Raw genomic sequence first — 27,958 nt, 5'->3', positions numbered from 1 at the left:
GCGTTTGTCCCCGTGAGTCCGAGTTCTCTCCTTTGGTCGAAACACACAATAGTCTATAAAATTGGTAGTTTCTGTTCCTATTAAGCACAAAGGGAGAGGGACGACCAATTTGCCCCCTGTGGTATCCTCTATGAACGAATTCATAATAATGATCTGAATTTCAACTAGATTGTGTACATTATTTTTCATTTGTCTACTATTCGTAACAATTTCGTAATTTCGTGTACTATTTTCAACCAGTGCAGCACAAGGTATATCAAAAAATAAAAAGGAAACACTGTTATAAATACACTTTTTGCTTTGGTGTTATTTCTTTATTTTTCTCTTGAACATTTCGGCTATTTAAATATTACAATCACATGAAATATTGTTGCTTTGAACAAATAGTTAAACATTTATACAGGAGTTTCTTTGTAACTGATAAACAAGCGTAGGCATGCTAAACAGTTATTTGTAATAATATGAAGTAATTAAGATAATAGTACACATGTAGTTATTATAAACTGAGTACATACAATACAAAATGTAGTGAGACTATGGTATATTAAATAGCAACAAATTTGGCAAAGTGATACAAAGATTAAGTAGTGTAATATTATTCCGTGCAGGAACTTGTTTCCAACCCAAAATTAATTAATAATACTGTATACCCTTAAAGAAATGTTCCAAAGTAACAGAATGGGCCATAAAATGAAATGATCATTGTAAAATTTCTATTAATTATATTATTTTGATTTAAAGTCTAAAATTTAACTAGCACACCAATTTCGAAATATCGCATAACGAGATTCATAACAATATCTGTGTATCATTTTGAAAATTCCATTATATGCACCAATCTGCTTTAAAAGGGGACTTCTCCATGCAGAAAAAAAACATGCAAGTATAATTGATGTGCATTTTATAAAATATGTGTAGAACTAGAATAAGATAATGCTGTATTACATAACTGCTGGTAATATCCTATCGAGACATAATCAACTTTCCATGTTCAAATTCTAATATTATTCCTTTAGAACCAGATATATATGCTGATCTCTAGTATTCAGTAGCACTTTAAAGGGATGTAAATCTTGTGGATGCAAAAACACCATCAGATAAGAACTCTTATAGTATAAATATGCAAATAGTTAAATAGCTATGGTTAGCACTATAAAATGACACCCTAATTTTGATTTTTAAATAAGAACATTTTTAACCCTTTGAAGTATGTGTCGCTTACCCCACATGTTAATAAAGCCTCCTTTTTCCACAAGAAACGTCTAAAACAATATATACAAACTAAACGTTGATGTGTCATACCAATCTGGTCATATCAACTCAAATACTCTACCCAAAATAATCATTAAGCACAAACTTATTTCCGGAAACAGATAAAACAGTTCATTTCAAAAGAGACTAGGTATAGCTTAAACATGACAATATGGATGTCTGTGGTGACAAATGTTAACATCTTATACTACATTGACACATTTCAAGCGTGGAGGTTTTCAAAGGAGACTATAACATTGTCCGTTTTATTACAACATCTGATACATTTATAACATAAGCTGATTTTGAATGATTGCCCTACACTTTACTTCAGCCAAGCACTGTTAAAACAGTTCATGAAGTTTAAGGTTTGCTTTTAATCTCAATACACTGTGTCTCCTATGACCACAATTTTATGTACTTACTTATAGCAGGTTTTTTTCTCCCAACAGCTGAACAATCAACACACAAGTAATGGAAGTACTCTTATTCCTGGACTGATAAGGAGCGATACAGAAAAAACAAGAGATCCGAGAGGATCTTGGCGCCCACCAAAAAATGATCTATGTCTGACAATGGAAAGAGGGATCTTTTCTCTGCTTTTCAAACTTTTTTCAAACATACTACATATAAAATTTGAGCCTGATCCCTTCAGTACTTTCTGAGAAATAGCAGTAATAAACTTCAACTATCAAAATCCAAAATGGCTGCCTGGTGGCCATATTTTTCATCAATCGGTCCAAAAACACAATATGCATAACTAGGACCTTAGGGGAACCTACATATGGAATTTGAGATAGATCTCTTTAGTACTTTCTGAGAAATAGCAATAACAAACTTTAACTATCAAAATCAAAGATGGCTGCCTGGCAGCCAGCTTGCTCACTGATTTGTCCCAAAATGCAATATGCAAACCAAGGGCCCTAGGGGAACCCACATATGAAATTTGAGACAGATCCCTTCAGTACTTTCTGAGAAATAGCAATAACAAACCTTAAATATCAAAATCCAAGATGGCTGCCTGGCGGCCATCTTGTTAACCAATTGGTTTCAAAACGCAATATGCAAAACTAGGGCAATAGAGGAACCTACATATAAAATTTGAGACAGATCCCTTCAGTACTTTCTGAGAAATAGCAATAACAAACTTTCACTATCGAAATCCAAGATGGCTGCCTGGCGGCCATCTTGTTAACTGATCGATCCCAAAAGACAATATGCACAACTAGGGCCCTAGGGGAGCCTACATATGAAATTTGAGAATGATCCATTCAGCACTTTCTGAGAAATAGTGATAACAAACTTTAACTATCAAAATCCAAGATGGCTGCCTGGCGGCCATCTTGTTAACCGATCTGTCCCAAAATGCAATATGCACAACTAGGGCAATAGAGGAACTTACATATGAAATTTGAGACAGATCCCTTCAGTACTTTCTGAGAAATAGCAATAACAAACTAACTATCAAAATCAAAGATGGCTGCCTGGCAGCCATCTTGCTCACTGATTTGTCCCAAAATGCAATATGCAAACCAAGGGCCCTAGGGGAGCCTACATATGAAATTTGAGAATGATCCATTCAGTACTTTCTGAGAATTAGCGATAACAAACTTTAACTATCAAAATCCAAGATGGCTGCCTGGCGGCCATCTTGTTAACCGATTGGTCCCAAAATGCAATATGCATAACCAGGGCCCTCGGGGAACCTACACATGAAATTTGAGACAGATCCCTTCAGTACTTTCTGAGAAATAGTGATAACAAGAATTGTTAATGGACGGACGGACCACTGACCACAGACAAAAGGCGATTTGAATAGCCCACCATCTGATGATGGTGGGCTAAAAAAAAAAAAAAAAAAAAAGAAGTTAAAAAGCAGTTGATTTAAAATGAGGTATGGGAAAATATCTGCATGTCAACTGTTTAATACACAAAATTATTGAATCACTCTAATTCAATCATTTCACATACCGTATATTAACATATGGTTTTTTTATGATTCAAAAAATGCATGACTGTTGAAAGCATTTCCCAAAATGGTAAGAATCAAGACCAAAATTAAATTTAAGCATTGTTTAATTTAAAAGCAGATACCAACAAAAAATTGATGTTCAAGAAGGAAAACAACTTTCACAATGGTTGACGAACACAGATCTCAATCTTTGTTGACAATAATAATAATAAAATAAAAAAGAAAACACATGAAAATCGATAGAAAATGTACAAATCATACAGCAAACATCATTTGATGATTGTATTTGCAAGCTGTAGCACTATGTCAATTTGTAACTTAAATTCATGTTAAAATGAGCAATATACTGTTTCAAACCTAGCATAGAGACTGGTAGTTACAAATTCAAAAAGGCCAACAATTATCACATCAAGCTGATTTACTTGAACAAGACTTTCAGCATCAACAGCACAGATTCTTTCCTTGCATTCATCCTAACGCCCATACTGTGTGTATGTGTGAAGACTTTCCCGTTTCCAGACCTCCAGTATTACACTGTTATTTAAGTCCCATGTTTGATGTAATGAGAGCTGGGTCACATAATTATATACATCAGGTATAGGCTAACTAATATTCCTCTTCCTCTCCGTTATCAATATCATTGCCAACTTCATCCTCTGGAGGAGCAAAGCCCTCCTACAATCAAGAGAGTTCAGTCATTATTAATAGAGTATTGGTAAATATCTAAATCAAAACGTGTTTTTGTCTGGTTTAATGTTAAACAATACTTTTAACAACATTGTCATTTTTCCCCAACAATACAAGTGCTGAATTTCCAATGCTTAAAGATCTAGAGTTTATAAAAAAAGTCATTGAAAAGTCCTCTTTATGGTGTCAGGAAGTTATCCCTCAAACCATTAACTTATTCAATTACAATCTACATTTATGTGATCATTTACATGTTCAATTACAATCTACATGTATTTGACCATTTAAATATTCAATTATAATCTACATGTATGTGACCATTTACATATTCAATTACAATCTACATGTATTTGACCATTTACATATTCAACAGCGGCGTAGGAAGATGAAACGTAATGGGGGGGGGGGGGCAAAGGTCCCCAATATTTCTTAAACCCCCCACCCCATCCCCCGCGCCCCGCACCCACAGGAGATACGATATACTTTTTTCATATATCATTACATATAATCATAGTACACATCTATAGACAGTGGCGTCGCTAAAATGAAATTAATTTGGGGGTCGGGGGGTCTACCCCGGCAAAATTTTTTACAATTTAGAATGGATGAGATAGTTTTACAAAGCATTTTGTTAAATTTGCGAGTGCCTGAGGCGCGAGATTTTCGTGTTTGGGGGTCCGAGGGTTTCCCCTGGGAAAAAGTTTTATGATTTAGAATGGATGAGATGAGTTTTACGATGTATTTTGTTGAATTTGCGAGCGCCATAGGCGCGAAATTTTTGGTGTTTGAGGGGGTCCAGTGGTCTCCCCCGGGACAATTTTTTACTATTTAGAATGGCTGAGATGAGTTTTACGATGCATTTTGTTGAATTTACCGTAGGCGCGAGATTTTGGTTTTTGTGGGGTCCGGGGGTCTCTCCCGGAGAAAAATATTACAGTTTTGTATTTTGATGATTTTTAAGCATTCTTAACATGGTAACTTTTCGATTTAATGTTACCTGCATTTAGAAATGATAATTGTGAGTGTCGTCTTACCATTATGCAACCTAGCTCAATCTGAACATACCGGATTCACACCATTGGCACATTGCCCCCCCTGCTTCCTATGCCCTTGTTCAATTACAATCTAAATGTATTTGACCATTTACATATTCAATTACAATATACATGTATTTGACCATTGGTAACTCTGTAATATGCAAAGACAAAATTGTCAACTAAGTATCACTTTACAAGGCGTCTGTATATCTCCAGCATTCACTGTGAACCTTTCAGGTTACTCACAGCTGTGCTGCCCCAACTGAGAACGACGCCTGTATATAAAGTCCTACCGCTCTACCGCTGACTTGTATTGATGTATTGAATGAGTGTAGCTAGTTATTTATAGACTCGAGTAATGTCGCCAATCCACAGGTAAATCGCGATCACTCTGGCTATATTAGCTGTACCAAACACAATCGTAATTGTTACAAATACCGTAAAAACTTGTGTAACTTACATACCAGTGTACTTTGCACATGTATTTTTTCTTAGGGCTGAAAATGCTGAAAAAAATCTATCGGTATTTTGCGCATTTAAAATTTTGGGGGAAAACGATGTCCGGGAAACCACAAATTCAATGTTATAAAAGTGGTAATTTCATTGCAAAACATTCACAATAACTACTTGACAACTTGCACAAAGAAGTGATGTATTTAGAAGAAATAACATAATATACTTGCATTGTGTTTGTTTTCTCTTATTGGCCACCGTTACTGAAACAGTGAAACATATCTTGCAGAACATGTCAAAAACATTGGCAGTCTGCCGTACTCCGTACATGTCAATGTCTGAAGATATTACACCTAAATAGTTATCAGAACTAATTGAAAATATTATAATCTAGTTACTTAAAATAGCCACAAGAAGTTATTAGTGTATTTGAGATCAATAACAAACTTTAAAGAGCAATCGGATAGCAGATACGTTGGCTTGCAATAATCACATTGTGAGTGAATCACTTCATTTTGTAGGTAACCAGATCCAAGCTGATAGCTAATTATATAATTATAACAGTACGGTTAAAAATGCCACTAACCTTGTAGCTTGTTAGTTTTGCTGTAATCATATTACAAACCACTTATTGAAAACAGTTTTTGACCCATCTTATAAATCCCATATGTTGTTTGACTTTTTGCACACGGCCTGCAGCCGGGACACATGGCAGTTCCCTACGTAATGAGCATTGCTAGATCTATAAGGAGTTTCATATGCAATATTGCTTGAAATTTGAAGATTTGTTAAAATATCTAAAGTAATGACATACTAGTCAAGTAAATGTTGATGCAATTTGAAGAATATTTGTTTTGATACAAGTCAGCAGTAGAGCGGTAGGGGTTTATATACATGCGTCATTCTCAGTTGGGGTAGCACAGCTGTAAACATACATACCTCTGTCTGATATAGAATATCCATAATGCCCTTTATATATTCGTGATCTTCATGTTCTTGGCAGAGCACTTCAATATCTCTCAATTTTCCAAAGTAGAAATCCCTCTCCTTTTCTAGACCCTCCACAGTCAGTTGTAAATCACGAATCTGAAGATCATTTTGTAACTCAAATTTTAATTATTGATTTTGTAACTCAAATTTTAATTATTTGTTTTATCAATGGTTTGGGTCATCTGATTATCAATTAATTTTTCACAATAAATTTGCATAAAAATTATTTTCTTTTATAAATTGCGAAAGCTAAACAAATAACTGGAAAACTGATGAATGTATACAAAGAGTGATAAAAAATCAGATAGGTATTTCCGAAACATAAAGCACAAGTAGATAATATTTCTTTACGGAAATATTGTACTGCACAAGATTGCCATGTCCAATATTTAGCCTACACTCAAAGATGCAAACAAAATCTTCACACAAGATCACTCCTTAATTCAATGTTTCTAAGAAGCAAGTCTGTGAAAGGCAAATGTAATTATTCTCGCTGAAATTTGGCACATACTTGACAATAACTACATCTGGAAAAGGTGGTAGAAGTCAGTTGCTTACCCTTTGAGTGAGTTCTGATACTTTTTCTGAGCTCTTATCACCTGCTGCATGGCTATTTGCACGAGCTGCTGGTGGCTGTTTAGCACCATAACCAGATGGATTTCTTGTTTGGGCAGACGGAACTAAGCATGACAAAAACAGCAATCATCAATATTAGAGGAACTGCATAAATATTTCTATACAGAAATGAAAGAAGATTCTTAGAAGATAGTCTCAAACAAATCTATCAATAATATTTAAAAGATATTGCAGAAGAAACAAGTTGTCAAACAGCTGAACACAATATGCACTTTGGAATACTGAAAGTAGAAGTCTTTAGTCTTTGAATGTCTGCAAACAATTTTGGGCAACTTGGTTGATTTTTTATTAGTGCTATCAATATCAGCTTGGATTTCCAACAAATGATATTGTTGAACAAGAAAAGTTTTGAGAAAGTAAATGTTGTTTCTGGTAGACTTTGAAGACTTTAAAGAGCTTTATTTTGCTCATGCAAGTACATTTTTGCTCAATGGTCTCTTGCATAACATTCCTTAAATCCAGCTGTGTTTTACCCTAGAAATAAAGGCCCATATCCATAACACTATGTACCCTAGTAAGTCCTTATATCCAGGCAAAAATCGATGTCATTATTGGAAAAAGTGAAGGACACCCCTCCCCCTATTTTCCAATATAATAGTGATACAATACCTGTTCTACTTGGTTTAGCTGATGTTTTTGTGGCAGGTGAGCGTGTCGGAGCTTTTGCTGGAGCACCCATCGTCTGACCTTGTCTACTAGCTACTGGGTCATAATCTCCTCCATCATAATTGGCATCAAAGAATTTTTTAAACCATTGTAAAAATTCAAAGTTATCTTGAAATTTTCCTTTTACTAGTCTCTCTACTGGAATAACCTATCAATAAGAAAATTCATTGAGAGTGAAAGGAAGTAAAAAATTAAAGTTCTGGTTATTGAACATTCATCAGATAACATGAATAAATCCAAATATTGAAAATTACTGTAATTAGCATGTTATTTCATCATTATTACTTTTCTTTTATTTCATGAATAAGCTACAATGTTTGCAAGATCTTATATTTTTTCTCAGTACAATATAATGTCATCAATTAAATGAACTCTATATAATCATAATAATTGTTAAGTTTCAATTAAAGTACCTGTTCAAAAATGTATACCTATGTAAATCAGTTATTGAATAGATTGAACAATTTTTTAGAAATAAGAAATCAAAGATTTGGTATAGCAATATAGATTTTTCTCACGCCACATCTATATTTATCACACATACCCAGTAACTATAGAGACCAACTACCAATATGTTGATTTCAAGACACAAAAAAATAAGAGTAAAGCATGATTTACCGTCAAGATGTTCCACCTTCTGGTGATTCAGATGTCACAAAAACCATTTCATGACATCACTATCACCAAAAGGTGGATTCAACAGTGAATCGTAATTTTCTCGCATCATTTTGGGATTTCAAAATTGGACATATTGGTTGTATCAGCCAACTACTTCTCAAAGTAAACCAGTAAAACTAATGTCAGACACTAATCAATGTGATATATGGTATTTCAATACTATTGTTAGTTGGTAGAGGATTCACATACAAATGTAATTAAATAATACATAATACTTTTGTAAAGATATATGTACTTTGTATTTAAACAGTATTTATTCATATATTGATATATATTCATACAAAATATATACTTTTATGTAACAGTGAGGTTATATGGTTTTTGAAACAAGAGGCCCATGGGCCTGAGCGGTCACTTGAGTTTGGATTCAGAATGAAACAAAGACATATTAACACTATATATCGGCCTATCAGGCCATTGAAATTGACTTTTTAATCTATGAAGAGTATTTGGTTCTATCAAATCTGTGTTCAAAAGATTTCTTTTTTTTGTAAGTCATTTTGACTGCGTTTGGCACCGTTCCACTGGTCTCTGGGGGTCAGTGAAGACGTATATGGATATGTTTAAATGCTATCTCTCATGGTAATAATTTTAACCAAGTTTGGATCATTTCCTATGAAAATTGAGCATAAAATGCCAATAAAAGTTTTTTTCCCCATATAAACTATAGTAAACTTGACCCCCTCCCAAGGGGGAAATTTGAGACACCATGGTCATATAATTCACAATTTTTGTAAAAGACCTCAAGACCTTTCCTTCTATGAAGAGTATTTGATTCTACCATTTCTGGAATTTCCGAAGAAGATTTTGAAGTTTTCACCTATTTGACCCATTTTGGCCCCACCCCTCAGGCACCTGAAGGTCAGTCTTGGAAAAATTATTGAAATGATTCAATGGCAATTTATACAGATAATTCTGACAAGATTTGACTTATTTCCTGTTACAAATGACCAAATAATGCTCAAAAATGTGTTTTTCCTATATAAACTATAGTAAACTTGATCCCCTCCCCAGGGGAAATCCCAAGACCCCAGGCTCATATAATTCACAGTTTTTGTAAAGGGCCTTAAGACCTTTCCATCTATGAAGAGTATTTGATTCTACCATTTCTGGAATTTCAGAATTAGATTTTTAAAGTATTAGCCTATTTAACCCCTTTTGGCCCCACCCCTCATGCCCCTGGGAGGGGGGTAGCCTCTTGGACCATATAATTCACAATTTTAGTTGACCTTTGGCCATGGAAGGTTTCTGCAAAATTTCAACAAATTTGGTTCAGCAGTTTTGGAGAAGAAGTCAACAATGTAAATTGTTAATCGCCATATGAAGGATGACGACGGACAAAAGGCGATTAGAATAGGTCATTTAAGGCTTCGTCTCAGGTGACATAAAAATTATTTCAGTCGACTGATATTTTTCTGATAGAACTAAGGATCAAACATTACCAGACAAGAGCTAAAATTAATTTGGGAAATATTAACATTAACAACTCCTACCCAAGAAAATAGTGGCCACTTGAAAGAGGGACTGGCTGCATTTCTGACACATTGATCTAAATGCGACAGTTAATGGAATTTTGGAACTTAAAATGTGGTGAATGGCATGCAGAAAACACCATCTCTAGACCAACATAGGGTTACCGATCTACGTCATTAATCTGCTGTATTGTTGGCAGAAAGGTGGCCATTTTGTATCGCTTCATCAGCAAGTATGACATATTAATCATCGTTAGCAGCAATGCAAGGTATGCAGTGATTTTTCAGGGTCTTTTGGGAAAAAGTTACACATCAATGAACATGGTATTATAGGTATTTAAATATTGTAAAACAGTAAACTGTGTCAATTTATCAAAAGGTGACGACCATAACAACAGTTTCAGAGTAATTTGTTTTTAGATCAAACGAGAGGAGAGATTTCCAGGATTTATTTGTTTTCAGCAATTTGATTTGGGAATTTTTCATTGTAATTGGGAACAAGAGGCCCAAGGGCCTTAACGGTCATCTGACTACCTTGGCAATAATTATATAGGAAATTAATTAGATATAGTGTCATGGTAGCCATCTTTAATTTGGGATCAACCAGAGATGTAACAACACTTCGTCAGGACCATGTCAGGATCATCTCATGCAAGTTTCAGCCAAATCGCACTGGTCAAACTTGAGAAGAAGTTCAAAATGTGTTTTCAAGATGGCGGCTGTGGCGGCCATCTTTGATTTTGGATCGACCCGAAAAATAACAACACTTTGTCGGGACCATGTCAGGATCATTTCATGCAAGTTTCAGCCTAATCGCACCTGTAGAACTTGAGAAGAAGTTCGAAATGTGTTTTCAAGATGGCCGCTATGGGGGCCATCTTGGATTTCGGATCGACTTTGTCAAGCCCATGTCAGGATCATTTCAGGCAAGTTTTAGCCAAATCGCACCGGTAGAACTAGAGAAGAAGTGGTAGAACTTGAGAAGAAGTTCAAAATGTGTTTTCAAGATGGCGGCTGTGGTGGCCATCTTTGATTTCGGATCGACCCGAAAAATAAGAACACTTAGTCGGGACCATTTCAGGATCATTTCATGCAAGTTTCAGCCAAATCGTACAGGTAGAACTTGAGAAGAAGTTCAAAATGTGTTTTCAAGATGGCGGCTGTGGCGGCCATCTTGGATTTCGGATTGACCCGAAAAATTAGAACACTTTGTCGGGACCATGTCAGGATCATTTCAGGCAAGTTTCAGCCAAATCACACTGGTAGAACTTGAGAAGAAGTTCAAAATGTGATTTCAACATGGCGGCTGTGGCGGCCATCTTGGATTTCGGATCGACCCGAAAAATAAGAACACTTTGTCAGGACCATGTCAGGATCATTTCAGGCAAGTTTCAGCCTAATAGCACTTGTAGAACTTGAGAAGAAGTTCGAAATGTGTTTTCAAGATGGCCGCTATGGGGGCCATCTTGGATTTTGGATCGACCAGAAAAATAAGAACACTTTGTTGGGACCACGTCAGGATCATTTCAGGCAAGTTCCAGCCAAATCACACTGGTAGAACTTGAGAAGAAGTTCAAAATGTGTTTTCAAAATGGCGGCTGTGGCGGCCATCTTGGATTTTGGATCGACCCGAAAAATAACAACACTTTGTCGGGACCATGTCAGGATCATTTCATGCAAGTGTTAAAAGTTAACGCACGGCCCACGGCGCACGACGGAAGAAACATGATGACTATAGGTCATCCTGACCCCCTCGGGTGACCTAAAAAAGAGGGGGGTTTGGCATTGGGAATGGGGTTGTTTACCGACCCCAGTTATATAAGGAGAAAAATCACTGGTATGTTGATAAATACTGAAGTGTGTGAAAAAGATAAGATGATACCTAGCTTAGGAATGTTAGTCTGAGTTCGGTAATCATTGTTTTTTTTCATACTATTGACTGCCAAAGCTGATTAATATGATACACTTAGCAGCGAGGCGATACAAAATGGTTGACTTTCAACTCAAAATACAACTGATTGATGATGTGGATTAGTACCCCTGTAACAGTGTAAAGAAGAAATGTGAATATATTACAGAGACATGCAAACTTACTGGTATTGTTATCAATTTACTTACCAGTTTATCTAAATTGACACCTTGATAATTGTACATCCTTTGTTTGTAAACTCTATTACAGCATTTATATTATGATAACTCCAGATTTTAATGCTTGCACCTCTATATACAAATGTACCCGTATCAAAGTCAGACGGGACTGGAGGCAGGGCCTATACTCTGAAGTGCATTTTGAGTCTGATGTATGGCCAAATTCGTAGGATAAGATTTACAGTATTTATGTATTTATGAAATTATTAAAAAGGACAATGGGTAACTCCACCCCTCTTCCTCTTTCACAGAGAGGTCCAAACAAACCATAATCAATTTACCTATATATAGAATCACACATTTATGAATACGTCATTCACATTGTCGCACAATATCAGTTAACGCTGTCCCCTCCTAGACTTTTTTAGACTACATACCGGTTACTATATCCCCCTGCTTGACATTTCTAGACAAACTGAGGAAAAACAGGAAGCAATGCACACATGATCACTGGAAGTTTATCACAGAATCCCTGGAAATAAGCACGTAAAATGTAACAGTATAGTTGTTTCATGCCTTCAAGTCACAACTTTTCCCCTCAGCCTCCCAAGGTGTTGGGACTAACACCGAAGGAAAGAGTTTTGACTGTTGACTGAAAAGGCATTAAACAACTGTTTTGTTACCTGAACCGTAATCTTAAACTTATTACTGAGCTTCTGGTGAGATTGACTTTCGCCAAAAGCATACTATAGACTGGTCAATCGGCAAAATTACTTACATTTATATAGATAGTCAGGTAACAATTTAAGATTCAATATATTTTTAACCTTTTGAAATCCTTGTAATTGTTTCTAAATAATTTATATCTGACCCAACCCTCTGAAATCCAGAACGAGATTGTACATCAGTGCAGTTAATTTTTGTACAAATAGGTAAAAGCAAATGCATTGAATTTTCTTTAATATAGTTATTTTTAGAATAAAGGTGTTCTGACTCTAGCCCTCCACTTCTTGGTAGCAAATTTTGAAATGTGTAGATCTAGAGAGCAGTGTCTATGGTAATGACAATTAATACATCCACCTAACCCCAGATGTTCATGCTCATAGGATAGAAACATAAACTTATATACATGTTAGTGGATGTGTTACCTGCAAATTCAGTCATTGCATTTTTTCTTATTCTGTTTTTTTAAAGAGTAAACAGCAACCTTGCACTACAACCCTAGAACATGATAAAACCCTAGGGATGTCATCCAGATTTTGAGATTAAGTTCAGATGATTGAACTTAGAGAAACCTTAGTTACAAAGGATATTTTCCTTATTTTAGTAAGTGTAGACTTTGACCTTTTGGACCTGAACAGCAATCTAAAGTATCAACACTTCTGGTGGAAATGAATCAGTATGGAGTCTAATATGTGCTTCAGAAGCTAAAGTGAAGACAAGTTATTGCATGAAAACCTTTGTGCTCCTACCATAACTGTTATGAATACACCATCCCTGCTCAAGGGCGACACAAAAACTGGCCATACTACACCTGGAGACTAGTACATATCAAGGTTCTTTGCCTATGTGGAAGACCTAAGCAATTCATCTACATGGGTTTGTGAGAAAATGAAGCAGAGTGAACTGTTAAAATCATGTCCTTGTGACTTTTTTCCCTACTTCTGTTGAATTTTGTAAGTTGTAACCTCTGATATTTAACATTAGAATTTTGTTGAATTTTGTAAGTTGTAACCTCTGATATTTAACTTTAGATTTCTGTTGAATTTTGTAAGTTGTAACCTCTGATATTTAACTTTAGATTTCTGTTGAATTTCATAAGTTGTAACCTCTGATATTTAACATTAGATTTATGTTGAATTTCATAAGTTGTAACCTCTGATATTTAACATTAGATTTCTATTCACCAATATAGAATCACATGCAAACCATGATGGCATGAATATAGATTTAATCTGCAAGAACATATAGGAAGGTCCCCACCCAAACATACGAACTGAGCAGACATAAAACACATATAAAGAAGATGTGGGGAAATGTAAAAGTCTAAAAGCTGAATTAACACAAGACAGAACATGATGAAACCACAATTAACACACATTAAAAGCAAACTACTACAAAACAAAAAGTGGGCCAGAAATATCTATTTGACAAATTTGGGAATGATAAAGGCAACCAATTCTAATGAAGATATTTGGTGATGCTGTGGCGTTCCGGAGATGACATCAGGTCAAGGGTCAAGACCTTTGCCACTCACCTTATCAACACCCAGTTTTTGAAAGCTGACTTGTAGTCTTTTGAAATTCTGTATATATTCATGTTCTAGTTTTGTATTGAATTTCACTTGCTTCAGAGGGATATGTCCTGAAACAAACCAAAAAACAAAACACAAGCTTGGCAATGAAATCGGCTTCGTATTATTCGCAGTGCTACCTTGAACAGCTAAACATGAGTATGGTCCTTGAGAGCTATTTATCAGGTGCAGAATACAAAGAAATGGGATGAAGACAGAATGTTAGGGCGGAAAACTATACAGGTCATCATTGCTTGTGTAACTTTACCAGTATTTACTTCAAGAATAATAAGCTAACGTCTCAAAATAGGAGTATTTAAACTTAACCCATGACACGCTTACATATAGTTTCACAAGCAACCATGACCTCTTTTAATGCAGGCATACATGAAGGCACAAACTCAGTCAATCAGCTGAAAGGTAAACAATATTAATATGAACTTATTAATATCCCTTTACCAAACCAAACCAAATAAGTCCATGCATACAACTAGTGTGGCCATTTGTACCTACATGCTGAAGGACAAGGTCCAGTGATGGGGATCTAATTGAACTTTCACTGATAACTTTTCCAGTGTTTAAAACAATGTTCCATTAATGGAGAATATTCCAATTTAGACACAATATTTTCTCTGCATATTTCATTTATTCATCATATTTACAAATTTTTCAACGTAAAATACCAAAAGAAATGTTACTTTTTGAACATGAATTGAATTATACGACATCTTTGTGGAATTCAACATAAAACATAATTCCATATGGTATTTAGTGTTCATCAGCCCATCACCAGATTGGTAGATAAACATAACATCAATGCCAACTTTATAATGCTGTCAAATCTTGTAAACTTTATAATCGTCATGGATATTTTCTTTTTTTTATATTTACACAATACTTGAATATATTTTTTTTCGCATGTACAGCATGACTATAAAGTGGCATACATCAGTATATGTATAAAAACCATATAATTGCCCTATTAAAAGTCGAACGATCAGATTTTCCATAAATTTTCTCTGTTAAAACCTATGGAAAGTTGAGTATGACTTTGACAGGGCATTGTGTGTATATACATAAGCAGAGAAGTTGATGTTAAGGCAGGCTGCTGTTAGGAGACTGGGAGGAAAGTTCTGCGTTAGATCAGCCCTCCTGTCTGTAGGTTCTCATCTCACCTTGTCTACTCCCTGTTTCTTGAAACAATTTTGCAGCAGCTTGAAATTCGCTATATACTCATGTTCTAACTTAGTAACGAATTTTACTTTTTTCATCGAAAGACATCCTGAAATTTGAATGAATTATTATACATTTGATGACAAATCACAACAAGAGATCCCAGACGGATCTTGGCGCCCATCTAAGAACGATCTTTGTCTGACAAAGGAAAGAGGGATCTTTTCTCTGCTTTTCAAACTTTTACTACATATTACTACACATGAAATTTGAGAAAGATCCTTTGACTACTTTCTGAACAGCAACAAACTTCAATTATCAAAATCCACGATGGCTACCTGTCTGCCATCTTGTTCACCGATCAGTCCGAAAATGCAATATGCACAACTAGACCCCTAGGGGAACCTGCACATGCAATTTGATACAGATCACTTGAGTACTTTCTGAGAAATAGTGGTAACAAGCTTTAACTATCAAAATCCAAGATGGCCGCCTGTCGGCCATCTTGTTCACCGATCGGTCCAAAAATGCAATATGCACAACTAGACCCCTAGAAGAACCTGCACATACAATTTGAGACAGATCCCTTCAGTACAATCTAAGACATAGCGGAAAAAAAACTTCAATTGTCAAAATCCAAGATGGCGTCCCGTCGGCCATCTTGTTCACCGATCGGTACCAAAATGCAATATGCATAACCAGGGACCTAGGGGAACCTGCACATGAAATTTGACACAGATCCCTTGAGTACTTTCTAAGAAATAGTGGTAACAAGCTTCAACTATCAAAATGCAAGATGGTGTCCTGTCGGCCATCTTGTTCACCGATCGGTCTGAAAATGCAAGATGCACAACTAAACCCCTAAGGGAACCTGCACATGAATTTTGAGATAGATCCCTTCAGTACTTTCTGAGAAATAGCTGTAACAAACTTCAATTGTCAAAATCCAAGATGGCGGCCTGTCGGCCATCTTGTTCACCGATCCATCCCAAAATGCAATTTGCACAACAAGGGACCTAGGTGAACCTGTACCTGGAATTTGAGAAAGATCCCTTCAGTACAATCTGAGAAATAGCGGTAACAAACTTTAACTATTAAAATCCAAGATGGCTGCCTGGCGGCCATTTTGTTGACCGATTGGTCCCAAAATACAATATGCACAACTAGGGCCCTAGGGGAACCTACATATGAAATCTAAGAAAAATCCCTTCAGTACTTTCTGAAAAATAGCAGTAACAAGAATTGTTAACGGACGGAAGGACGGACGGACGGACCACGGACAAAAAGCGATTTGAATAGCCCACCATCTGTTGATGGTGGGCTATTCAAAAGTTTCATCATTTTTCAGAACTAAAACTTCAGCTTAAATTTCTCTATAGGAAAGCATTACAGAAGTTAAGGATAGCTCTTAAACTTAATTTTTTTTACTAACTTCTGCAATACTTTAATTTTCTAGGGAGAATTTTACCAAATTTCCTTGAATACAGGCCTTAGACCATTGATGAAACTGTTGTTTTTTCAATACTATATAGCTAGCTAACATAAACAAACCTTTCCATCAATATCATTGTAATAAAAGTTTTGTTTCCAAATCCTAAATACTGAATGCAGAATGGAGAAAATAATTATATGGATATCAAGATCAGACAAGAAACTTTGTAGAAATTACATCCCTAGCTAATAAAGATAATAGAGTCCTCTACAATCAATCAAATAGGTGACCATTGCAAGGAAACAAAATATATATCCTCCTTTTTAATGAAAATGCACAAAACTGTTTAAAAGCACTTGCCAATGCATGGCAAAAATTGAAGTTCTCATAAATCCACTTCCCTGATATTTTCAGCGATTGTACTTTAGTAAAACATGGCTATAACAAACCTCTGGGGACCAACACAATCCCATTGTTATAAGCATAATTTGTTACACAGATGTTAGACATCTTATAGAAGCTTTGATAAGGAATGAAAGTTACAACGCTATCATTATAACAATGAATTTGTTGTAAGCATGTTTGTTACAAACATGTTTTACATTAGGGCAACAAGAGGCCCGTGGGCCTTAACGGTCACCTGAGTACAGATATAGAATGAAACAAAGACATATAAACACAACATACTGGCCCTTGATGTCGGTCAGTGATTTTGCAAATTTGACTTTTTAATCTATAAAGAGTATTTGCTTCCATCAAACCTGTGAATTCAGAATTTTTTTGAAATTTTAGTCATTTTGACCCTGTTTTGTCCCGCCCACAGGGGATCCGCGGGGACTAATATGGATATTAAACTTCTATATCTCAGGCTAACAATTAACTCTAATAAAACAATTCACAATTTTGATTGGTCTTATGCCTTAGAAGGTTTGTTGTACACAATTTTATTGAAATTGCTTCTGCGGTTTTGGAGAAGAAGTCGAAAATGAAAAGGGCCTTAATGGTCATCTGACTACCTTGGCAATTGCTATAGCCGTATAGGAAATTAATTAGATATAGTGTCATGGTTAAGAAATAAGTAGGTCAAGGTCATTCATTTTCACAAATTTGGTAGCCCTTCATCCCAGTATGCTAAAGGCCTAATATGAGTACTCTGTGCCTTACGGTTATTGAGAAGTCATTCAAAGATTTTAGCCTTTTTGACCCCTGTGACCTTGAAAGTGGGTCAATTCAATTCTTTTATTACCTTAGGCCATGGGTCAAGGTCATTCATTTTCACAACTTTGGTAGCTCTTCATCCCAGTTTGCTACAGGCTTAATATGAGTACTCCAAGCTTAACGGTTATTGAGAAGAAGTCTTTCAAAGATTTTAGACTATTTGACCCTTGTGACCTTGAAAGTAGGTCAAGGTCATTCATTTTCACAACATTGTCTGCCGTTCCCAGCATGCTACAGGCCAAATATAAGTACTCTGGGCCAAACAATTGTTGAGAAGAAGTTGTTTTCAAAGATTTTAGCCTATTTGACCCCTGTGACCTTGAAAGTAGGTCAAGGTCATTCATTTTCTCAACTTTGTCAGCCCTTCATCCCAGCATGCTACAGGCCAAATATAAGTACTCTGGGCCAAACAGTTATTGAGAAGAAGTTGTTTTCAAGGATATTAGCCTATTTGATCCCTGTGACTTGAAAGTAGGTCAAGGTCATTCATTTTCTCAACTTTGTCAGCCCTTCATCCCAGCATGCTACAGGCCAAATATAAGTACTCTTGGCCTAACAGTTATTGAGAAGAAGTTGTTTTCAAAGATGTTAGCCTTTTTTACCCCTGTGACCTTGAAAGTATGTCAAGGTCCTTCGTTTTCACAACTTTGGTAGCCCTTCATCCCAGCATGCTAAAGGCCTAATATGAGTACTCTGGGCCTTATGGCTATTGAGAAGAAGTCGTGCAAATATTTTAGCCTTTTTGACCCCTGTGACCTTGAAAAAAGGTCAAGGTCAATCATTTTCACAACTTTGGTAGCTCTTCATTCCAGCATGCTACAGGCCAAATATGAGTACTTTAGGTCATATAGTTATTGAGAAGAAGTCGTTTGAATGAAAAGTTAATGCACGGCGGACGACGATGGACAGTGCATGATGACTATAGGTTATCTTGACCCTTCGGGTCTAATGACCTAAAAAGTTTATCGTCGCACGCAGACGATGACGGACAAAAGGCAATTAGAATAGACTTTGTCTCAGGTGACCTAAAAACTTATGTTAACATCTCTCTGCGATTGTACTTAACTAACCAAACTAGTTTCAATTCATTATCAGTAAGTTTGAAAAATTTTGATCATTGATTCATGTATAACATCTTAAGAGTGCTGCATTAAATCTTGGGTTAGGTTTTTATACAGGCAAGTGGATTTAAACACCTTACAATAAAATGAAGACTGATGATATACACATTTTATGAATAAGACAATTAACAATTTTTAAAAAGAGCAGCCTTAGATCAAAGTACAATTCTATTTTAACAATTTGTAGTAACATACACCAAACATAAATAATGAATTTTTGATTTGAAAATTCACACATAATTAACTGTGTACATGATTTTTTTTTTAGTTCCAACAGTACACTTCTTAAATGCAAACAGACAATTCCAATTACCTACCAAATTAAAATCCCATTTACACATTTTCTTTATTTTTTTAATTAAAGGTTATTAAAGATTTTCTTAATATGTATGTTATTTTTCAAAATGACATTTTCATTATATTTTTCATACTGCAATAATACAGTAAATGACATGAATTTCAAAAATATACATATAATTTATCATTTTTTTGTCATTTTTTCTCTAGATTTTTTAAAATGGTTGACATTTTTAATGATTAACAGAATTCTGATCCACAATGATAAGTTAACGATATAATTCTGTCTAAAGTAAGACAGGAATCATATAGAACATATATGAATCTATATAACTGGCTAAACTTAACTGCATTTTGTCTGTCATGTGTTGTCACAAATTTAAATATCATAACTCAAGTCTCACTTACACAAATATGTTTTATTTATCTGTTGTTGCTATTCTTTACGATGTCAATATCAGAACAAGAGTTGGAAGCAAGACTTGAACATTTCAGCTAGTATCACTAATACATTTTTATCATTGTCCAATTAACACTATTGTAATTTGCAATTGGCTTATTGTTTTATTACGCATTTTTCATTATTCATCAAATCCTCTCTATAAAATTCATTACAAGAACGCAAGCTGTGATGAAATAGCTCTAATGACAGATGGAAGATTTCTGAACATCAATAATACCAAATTTTAGGGCTGAAACGATAAGTCAAATAATCGGAGGCGATTAGATTAATGAAACTAATCGCTGATAATCGATTAAAGATTTTATTAATTGTTAATCATTGCATGCAGAGCAAGTGCATTGTAAGCTGAATAAACACTTTGACAGATCATGGATTTCTGAGGAAGCCATTCTGACTGTAGTTTCTTCTCTTTTTGTACATGTTTTGAACTCAACAAAGCATATATGATTATGATGTGAGAAATACTTGTTAAACAAGGAGCCGCAAAGCTTGGCATTATCCCCCGCGCCCAGTTGTATTTTTTAATAAATTTCCATGGTAACAGAAAAAGTATTGAAAATGGAAGGTTCCCATTAGAAAAAGGCACAACTAGAGCACTAGCCTAACATGTACAGAAAGTTTCGTGTAGCCAAATTGAACGGTTTTTGAGTTATAGCCCGGAATAGAAAGGAAACTTTAATAATATGGTATTTTTGAATAAGTTTCCATGGTAACAGAAAAAGTATCGAAAATGAAAGGTTCCCATTAGCAAAAGGCACAACTAGAGCACTAGCCTAACATGTACAGAATGTTTCGTGTAGCCAAGTTGAACGGTTTTCGAGTTATAGCCCGGAATAGAAAGGAAACTTTAATAATATGGTATTTTTTAATAAGTTTCCATGGTAACAGAAAAAGTATTGAAAATGGAAGGTTCCCATTAGAAAAAGGCACAACTAGAGCACTAGCCTAACATGTACAGAAAGTTTCGTGTAGCCAAGTTGAACGGTTTTCGAGTTATAGCCCGGAATAGAAAGGAAACTTTAATAATATGGTATTTTTGAATAAGTTTCCATGGTAACAGAAAAAGTATCGAAAATGAAAGGTTCCCATTAGCAAAAGGCACAACTAGAGCACTAGCCTAACATGTACAGAAAGTTTCGTGTAGCCAAGTTGAACGGTTTAGGAGTTATAGCCCGGAAACGATACTCGGACGGACGGACGGACGCACGGACGCACGGACAGAGCCCAAATCAATATCCCCCGCAAACGCGTTTCGCGGGGGATAATTAGTCTCTGTGAAAGTTAAAGTCATTAATCAATGAGAAAGTGAATGTCATGAGAAAGCTTGCAATACACTGTTTGCCAATTTTCACTAGGCCTAGCGATCGGCTCCATGTTGTTACGTCAGGGAGGCCTAATTGCCGCTGGGACGCTCAGGTGGAAGGAGCAGTAGTCACGAACATTTTAATTTTACTGTTGCATATGTTTTTCATAAAAAAAGGAATGTTTTTGCTCATATTCCAATAGAAAATAAGAGTTGTTGATTTATTTCATTTTTTTTGATCACGGAAATAAAAAAGTTCATTGATGAAAATTTGGTCATGTCGCTCCGTGGCGATCCTGATTTGGTTGATTAGTCATACGTGTGAAGGTTACGTCAAAACAGCGGGTTAGCAGATTGGATTTAAACGATTTTACATAAGATGATACAGGAACAGAATTCGGGGCTTATTTGGGATAAAATATGTTTGTTTTGTCAATAAATTTATTCTTATTTATTGGTAGGCTTATATTATGTAAGGCATGGGCTCTGTCATATCGATACCAAAACATGGCAGACGTTTTCAGTAGTCAGTAGCGAGACAATATAGACTTTATCTAGTTGCCTTCAGTTCAAGTGATTAATCAATTAGTAATCGATTACATGTGACCGGATAATCGAATACAAAAATTACTAATCGTTTCAGCCCTACCAAATTTAGCTCACAAGATGCAGTTAGACCTAGCCAGCACAAGTTGAATTAATGATATATTTATAATATGTTACCATATAAACAACACAATATTTCATTTATGAGTTTAAGTATACACTACGTACCTGGAAACAGCATGTCCATGAACTGACAGTATACACTTCCTGAAATAATCAAACAAATATTATTAAGAAATATGCCAGCAGCTATGGCTATCAATTTTTATACGTCTCACTTTTTGTGGACCCAACATGACATTTTTCAGAGCAATGAGTTGAAATTTGCACATGGTGTAGCATACTACCTCAAGAGCAGAAAACTTTGCAACATGAAAATATATTCATATGATGTTGTATTTACCTACGGAGTATGCAGGGTTCTCCCTTGACCTTGGGCACAATGGGAGAAAAAATCTCTCTCAAATTGTTTCAATGAGATCTTTCAGATATGGATGAGATTTTTTCTCACTCCTTTTTTCGCAAGAGATTTTCTGAAAGAAAGTGTAGTTGGTTTCTTGCTAAGTGTCTGGTCTTATCATCCCACAGTCTATATATGCATCTGTATTATGTACCACATATAATCTCTATCTAAGCTGATGTTCCACAGTCTATATATGCATCTGTATTATGTACTACATATAATCTCTATCTAAGCTGCTGTTATCTTTAACAAGAGATCCCAGAGGGATCTTGGCGCCCACCAAAGAATGATCTATATCTGACAAAGGAAAGATGGATCTTTTCTCTACTTTTTAAACTTTTTCAAATATACTACATATAAAATTTGAGACAGATCGCTTCAGTACGTTTTGAGAAATAGCGGTAACAAACTTCAACTTTCAAAATCCAAGATGACTCCTTGGCGGCCATCTTGTTGATCAATCAGTCCCAAATCACAATATGCACTACTAGGGCCCTAGGGGAACCTACATGTGAAATTTGGGAAAGATCCATTCAATACTTTCTGATAAATAGCGATAACAAACTTTGAATAAAAAAATCCAAAATGGCTGCCTGGCAGCAATTTTGTTGACCAATCGGTCCCAAATCACAATATGCACAACTAGGGCCCTAGGGGAACCTACATATGAATTTTGAGACAGATCCCTTCAGTACTTTCTGAGAAATAGCGATAACAAACTTTAACTATCAAAATCCAAGATGGCTGCCTGGTGGCCATCTTGTTAACCGATCGGTCCCAAAATGCAATATACACAACTAGGTCACTAGGGGAACCTACATATGAAATTTGAGACAGATCCCTTCAGTACAATCTGAGAAATAGCCATAACAAACTTTAACTATCAAAATCCAAGATGGCGGCCTGGCGGCCATCTTGTTCACCGTTTGGTCCAAAAATGCAATATGAACAACAAGGGCCCTAGGGGAACATACATATTAAATTTGAGAAAGATCCCTTCAGCACTTTATGAGAAATAGATATATGGATATCAAACCTTAACTATCAAAATCCAAGATGGCCGCCTGGCAGCCATCTTGTTTTTTCGATCAGCCTCAAAATCTGTATGGCACAAATAGGGACCAAGGGTAACCTACATGTGAAGTTTGAACAAAATCCCTTCAGTAGTTCTCAAGAAATATCGATAACAATTTTCAACTGCCAAAATCAAAGATGGCTGCCTGGCGGCCATCTTGTTTTTCCGATCAGCCTCAAAATCTGCATGGCACAATTAGGGACCAAGGGTAACCTCCATTTTAAGTTTGAACAAAATCCCTACTGTAGTTCTCAAGAAATATCGATAACAAACTTCAACTGCCAAAATCAAAGACGGCTGCCTGGCGGCTATCTTGTTTTTCCGATCAGCCTCAAAATCTGTATGGCACAACTACGGACCAAGGGTAACTTCCATGTGAAGTTTGAACAAAATCCCTTCAGTTGTTCTCAAGAAATATCGATAACAAAATTCAACTGCCAAAATCAAAGATGGCTGCCTGGCGGCCATCTTGTTTTTCCGATCAGCCTCAAAATCTGTATGGCACAACTAGGGACCAAGGGTAACCTCCATGTGAAGTTTGAACAAAATTCCTACTGTAGTTCTCAAGAAATATAGATAACAAACTTCAACTGCCAAAATCAAAGATGGCTGCCTGGCGGCCATCTTGTTTTTCCGATCAGCCTCAAAATCTGTATGGCACAACTACGGACCAAGGGTAACCTCCATGTGAAGTTTGAACAAAATCCCTTCAGTAGTTCTCAAGAAATATCGATAACAAACTTCAACTGCCAAAATCAAAGATGGCTGCCTGGCAGCCATCTTGTTTTTCCGATCAGCCTCAAAATCTGCATGGCACAATTAGGGACCAAGGGTAACCTCCATTTTAAGTTTGAACAAAATCCCTACTGTAGTTCTCAAGAAATATCGATAACAAACTTCAACTGCCAAAATCAAAGATGGCTGCCTGGCGGCTATCTTGTTTTTCCGATCAGCCTCAAAATCTGTATGGCAAAACTAGGGACCAAGGGTAACCTCCATGTGAAGTTTGAACAAAATTCCTACTGTAGTTCTCAAGAAATATAGATAACAAACTTCAACTGCCAAAATCAAAGATGGCTGCCTGGCGGCCATCTTGTTTTTCCGTTCAGCCTCAAAATCTGTATGGCACAACTACGGACCAAGGGTAACCTCCATGTGAAGTTTGAACAAAATCCCTTCAGTAGTTCTCAAGAAATATCGATAACAAACTTCAACTGCCAAAATCAAAGATGGCTGCCTGGCGGCCATCTTGTTTTTCCGATCAGCCTCAAAATCTGTATGGCACAAATATGGACCAAGGGGACCCTCCATGTGAAGTTTGAACAAAATCCCTGCAGCAGTTTTTAAGAAAAAGTGATAACAAGCATTGTTTACGGACGGACGACGGACGACGGACGACGGACGACGGATGGCGGACGACAGACCACGGACGCAGGGCGATTTGAATAGCCCACCATCTGATGATGGTGGGCTAAAAAGTATGTTAAATAGCTCAGGTGAAACGTATAGTAATTACAATATTATTATGCATCCAGGTAAGTCATTGTCAGTCAGGTGAATCACTTGAAAATGATCCTAGTTGAACAATTTCTGAAAAAAATATGTTTCAAAAGCATTATCATTTGACCGTTGGTGGATATTTTTTTTAACTGGATAAACCTCATAGCCAGAGTCAATGTATAAGAAACTGCATATCGTTTAAAGTGACAGGCTGCCATTTTTCATCAATCGGTTTTCTTTCAACATGCCTGTCATTAACGGTAAACTTCAATATCTCTCATTTTATATTATCTACAATCTAATCTTTCAACAAGTGCTTCTGAAAAACAATTTATTTAAAATGTTTATTTCATGCATTAGGCCTAATTACAACTCGCCTGAAAGTTAATTTCGTCGTCTGTCAACACGGCTGCCGGCCAAGTGGTTGTCTGCCTCATGTTCTGTGTCGGTATCGGACACACAATTATTTTAAGGAATATTTCAAATAATGATGTCACCTATTAGTTCCCAATCTAAAGTATCCGACCCCTCACGATTACTTTCAACATCTGACACATTGCTAGCAAAGAAATGTTGTACATGTTCTACATTACTTTGATCTACTGCTTATTAGTCACATGTAGCAGTAAAGGGTTAATAAAGCATTTGAATTACGAGAATTTCAGGGCAAGCGCTATGGAGACAATGATTGGGACTCACTTTCAATAGGATTTGTAAAACAGGAATAGATTCTTTTTCCAGAACTGTGATCGGTTAACATAATATGATTTTTGACTGCGCAATTTTTTCTCGCATTAGGTCAGACTTAAATGCGATTTATATGAAAATATTGTGAGAATATAGCAAAATCGCATCCAAAAGTGAACAATGAGTATAAGTTGATCAACAGTTAGACATTTAAATATCAATACAAATAATGGACATTTAAATATTTACTAACTTTAGAAATTGACATTTGGAATTTATGACTGAATTTATTTAGTCCAAAGTATTCTATGTTTTATCAGTTAAAATTTATATAAATTGGTCATCAACTATCGTCAATCGAGTTCATCAGCTCATCAAGACCAATAAAAAAAGCTGATAGCATGTCAGACCAATAAAAACAAGAGGCCCAAGGGCCTTAACTGTCATCTGACTACCTTGGCAATAATCACATAGGAAATAAATTAGATATAGTGTCATGGTAGCAATCTTGGATTTGGGATCAACCAGAGATGTAACAACACTTTGTCGGGACCATGTCAGGATCATTTCATGCAAGTTTCAGCCAAATCGCACCAGTGGAACTTGAGAAGAAGTTCAAAATGTGTTTTCAAGATGGCGGCTGTGGCGGCCATCTTGGATTTGGGATCTACCTGAAAAATAACAACACTTTCTCGGGACCATGTCATGATCATTTCATGTAATTTTCAGCTTAATCGCACTGGTAGAACTTGAGAAAAAGTTCAAAATGTGAAAAATTAACGCACGGCGCACGACGATGGACAAAACATGATGACTATAGGTCATCCTGACCCAACGGGTCAGATGACCTAAAAAGCTAATAGCATGTCAGAATTATTTTGGCAATATTTTATCCAAAGAGTTTGATCATGCGTTTCCTTTTGCGGGGTCGTACCAGTTGTATTGGTATATGTAATGGAATACATTGGACCAGCCGAACCAAACTTGTACAAAGTGGATCATTTGTTTTCTTGAAAAGCACATGTACCACTTGGATCCAAGATGGCCACCAAATGTATTACATTTATCATCAAAATTTTGTTTTTTTGTGATAACGGTTTATATTAATTTAGTACAGTAAAACCCCGTTATATTGCCACCCGTTTTACCGCCAAACCCGCTTATCGCCATGAATTTATTCAGAACGGATTTCCCTCCATACAAATACACCCATTATACCGCCAAACCCGCCTACCGCCATCACATTCGTGGAACAAATGATTAAAATAACACTTTAATGATCTCGTTAATATCGCCAAATTCTGTTAATAGGGACACATGTTTTCGTAAGGTGCTCAACTGCCGACAGACTCGTAATCAGCTACACACACTATGGCTGCGTTTATGACCGTGTGTACACAGTGAAATCAATCAACAATATGGGTACACATTTGTTATTGTTTTACAGGTAGGTGTCGCAAGTTGTGGTGAATAAAACTCATTTCTGTACATGTGTTTTACGTAATATTAACGTTAGTTGTTTATTGACAAAAAGGAACCCACAAGTCTGTTTCACGATATCGCCGTTCGACCATAAAATGCAACTAGCAATCTAAAGAGTGATACATTGTATAATTATTTCGTACTTGCAGAAGAATCCGACGTTTACTAGTAAGATCAAATCGTCGTCTAAGTGCCGTTTATTACCGGAGTACCTGTTTTGATATTTGCAGACATGTGCACGGAAGTGAGGTCACGACCGCACTGCGCTTGTTCAGAACTTCTATTCTTTGTTTCCGGGTGGGATTTCCCGGGCTAAAAATATCATGTAACCGAGAAAATCCCAGCTAGCAGGCAATTACGGCACAATACTTGGTATCACAAACGAGTTTGGTTTTCGTATTTTATACACAAAAAGCTGACATATTTATTGAAAGACTACTATCGAAATTTACTTTATGTGACTATTCGTATTACAGTACATAATATATAGTACGAAGTGGCCGTTCAGTTTCCGTACGGCACCAGAGGAATTAAGGTGGCGATATAACGGGGTTTTACTGTACAACTGGTACAAATCTGCAAAAGAAATGCACAGCTCTAATCATTGTATACTATATATATATTTCAGAGATTTTGTATGATATTTTTAATTTAAATACCTGAACATAGTTCTTCCACTTTTGCATAGTTGGTTTGTAGATTATCATTGACCCACGAGAGCATATCATGTCTGCTTAAGTTATCAGATGTAGCACTCGTACTGTAGACATTCACCGCCATGGTTTGTTGACTGTAAATAAAAACAAAACAGGCCAAGGCCAATAAATACTCTAAACATTTTTTGTCTTAGTTAACTGTTTTCAGCACAATTAAACAATATAGGTATAAATTGTAAATCTAATTAGGTTAAGACCA

At 36.0% G+C, this 27,958-nt stretch overlaps 1 protein-coding gene across 3 annotated transcripts; it reads right to left on the bottom strand.

The window, feature by feature from the left end:
• Positions 1 to 280: 280 nt before the first annotated feature.
• Positions 281 to 27,860, bottom strand: LOC138324701 (microtubule-associated protein RP/EB family member 3-like). 3 transcript variants are annotated; one of them, XM_069269751.1, is made up of 7 exons: positions 27,703 to 27,859; positions 22,005 to 22,043; positions 15,399 to 15,505; positions 7,636 to 7,840; positions 6,949 to 7,070; positions 6,340 to 6,486; positions 281 to 3,898 (listed from the first exon to the last, which is right to left on the bottom strand). In XM_069269751.1, the coding sequence occupies exons 1-7, from the start codon at positions 27,821 to 27,823 to the stop codon at positions 3,830 to 3,832; spliced, it is 810 nt and encodes a 269-aa protein (XP_069125852.1). In that variant the 5' UTR covers positions 27,824 to 27,859; the 3' UTR covers positions 281 to 3,829. The 3 variants fall into 3 exon arrangements, with proteins under 3 accessions (XP_069125852.1, XP_069125853.1, XP_069125854.1); XM_069269752.1 differs by lacking the exon at positions 15,399 to 15,505 and adding an exon at positions 14,188 to 14,294; XM_069269753.1 differs by lacking the exon at positions 281 to 3,898 and adding an exon at positions 4,380 to 5,663 and having other exon boundaries at positions 27,703 to 27,860.
• Positions 27,861 to 27,958: the final 98 nt, after the last annotated feature.

The sequence above is a fragment of the Argopecten irradians genome, chromosome 6, assembly GCF_041381155.1.
Source record: "Argopecten irradians isolate NY chromosome 6, Ai_NY, whole genome shotgun sequence".
In the NCBI taxonomy this organism is placed as follows: domain Eukaryota; kingdom Metazoa; phylum Mollusca; class Bivalvia; order Pectinida; family Pectinidae; genus Argopecten; species Argopecten irradians.
Note: the sequence above shows the minus strand (reverse complement) of the source record. Positions and strands in the feature narration are given on the sequence as shown.

Coding starts and splice junctions, on each gene's coding strand:
- LOC138324701 (XM_069269751.1), bottom strand. CDS start 27,823: ATGGCGGTGAATGTCTACAGTACGAGTGCTACATCTGATAACTTAAGC. Junction 22,044..27,702: donor AGTGGAAGAACTATGTTCAG/GTATTTAAATTA, acceptor TGATTATTTCAG/GAAGTGTATACTGTCAGTTC. Junction 6,487..6,948: donor TATCAGAACTCACTCAAAGG/GTAAGCAACTGA, acceptor AATGATCTTCAG/ATTCGTGATTTACAACTGAC.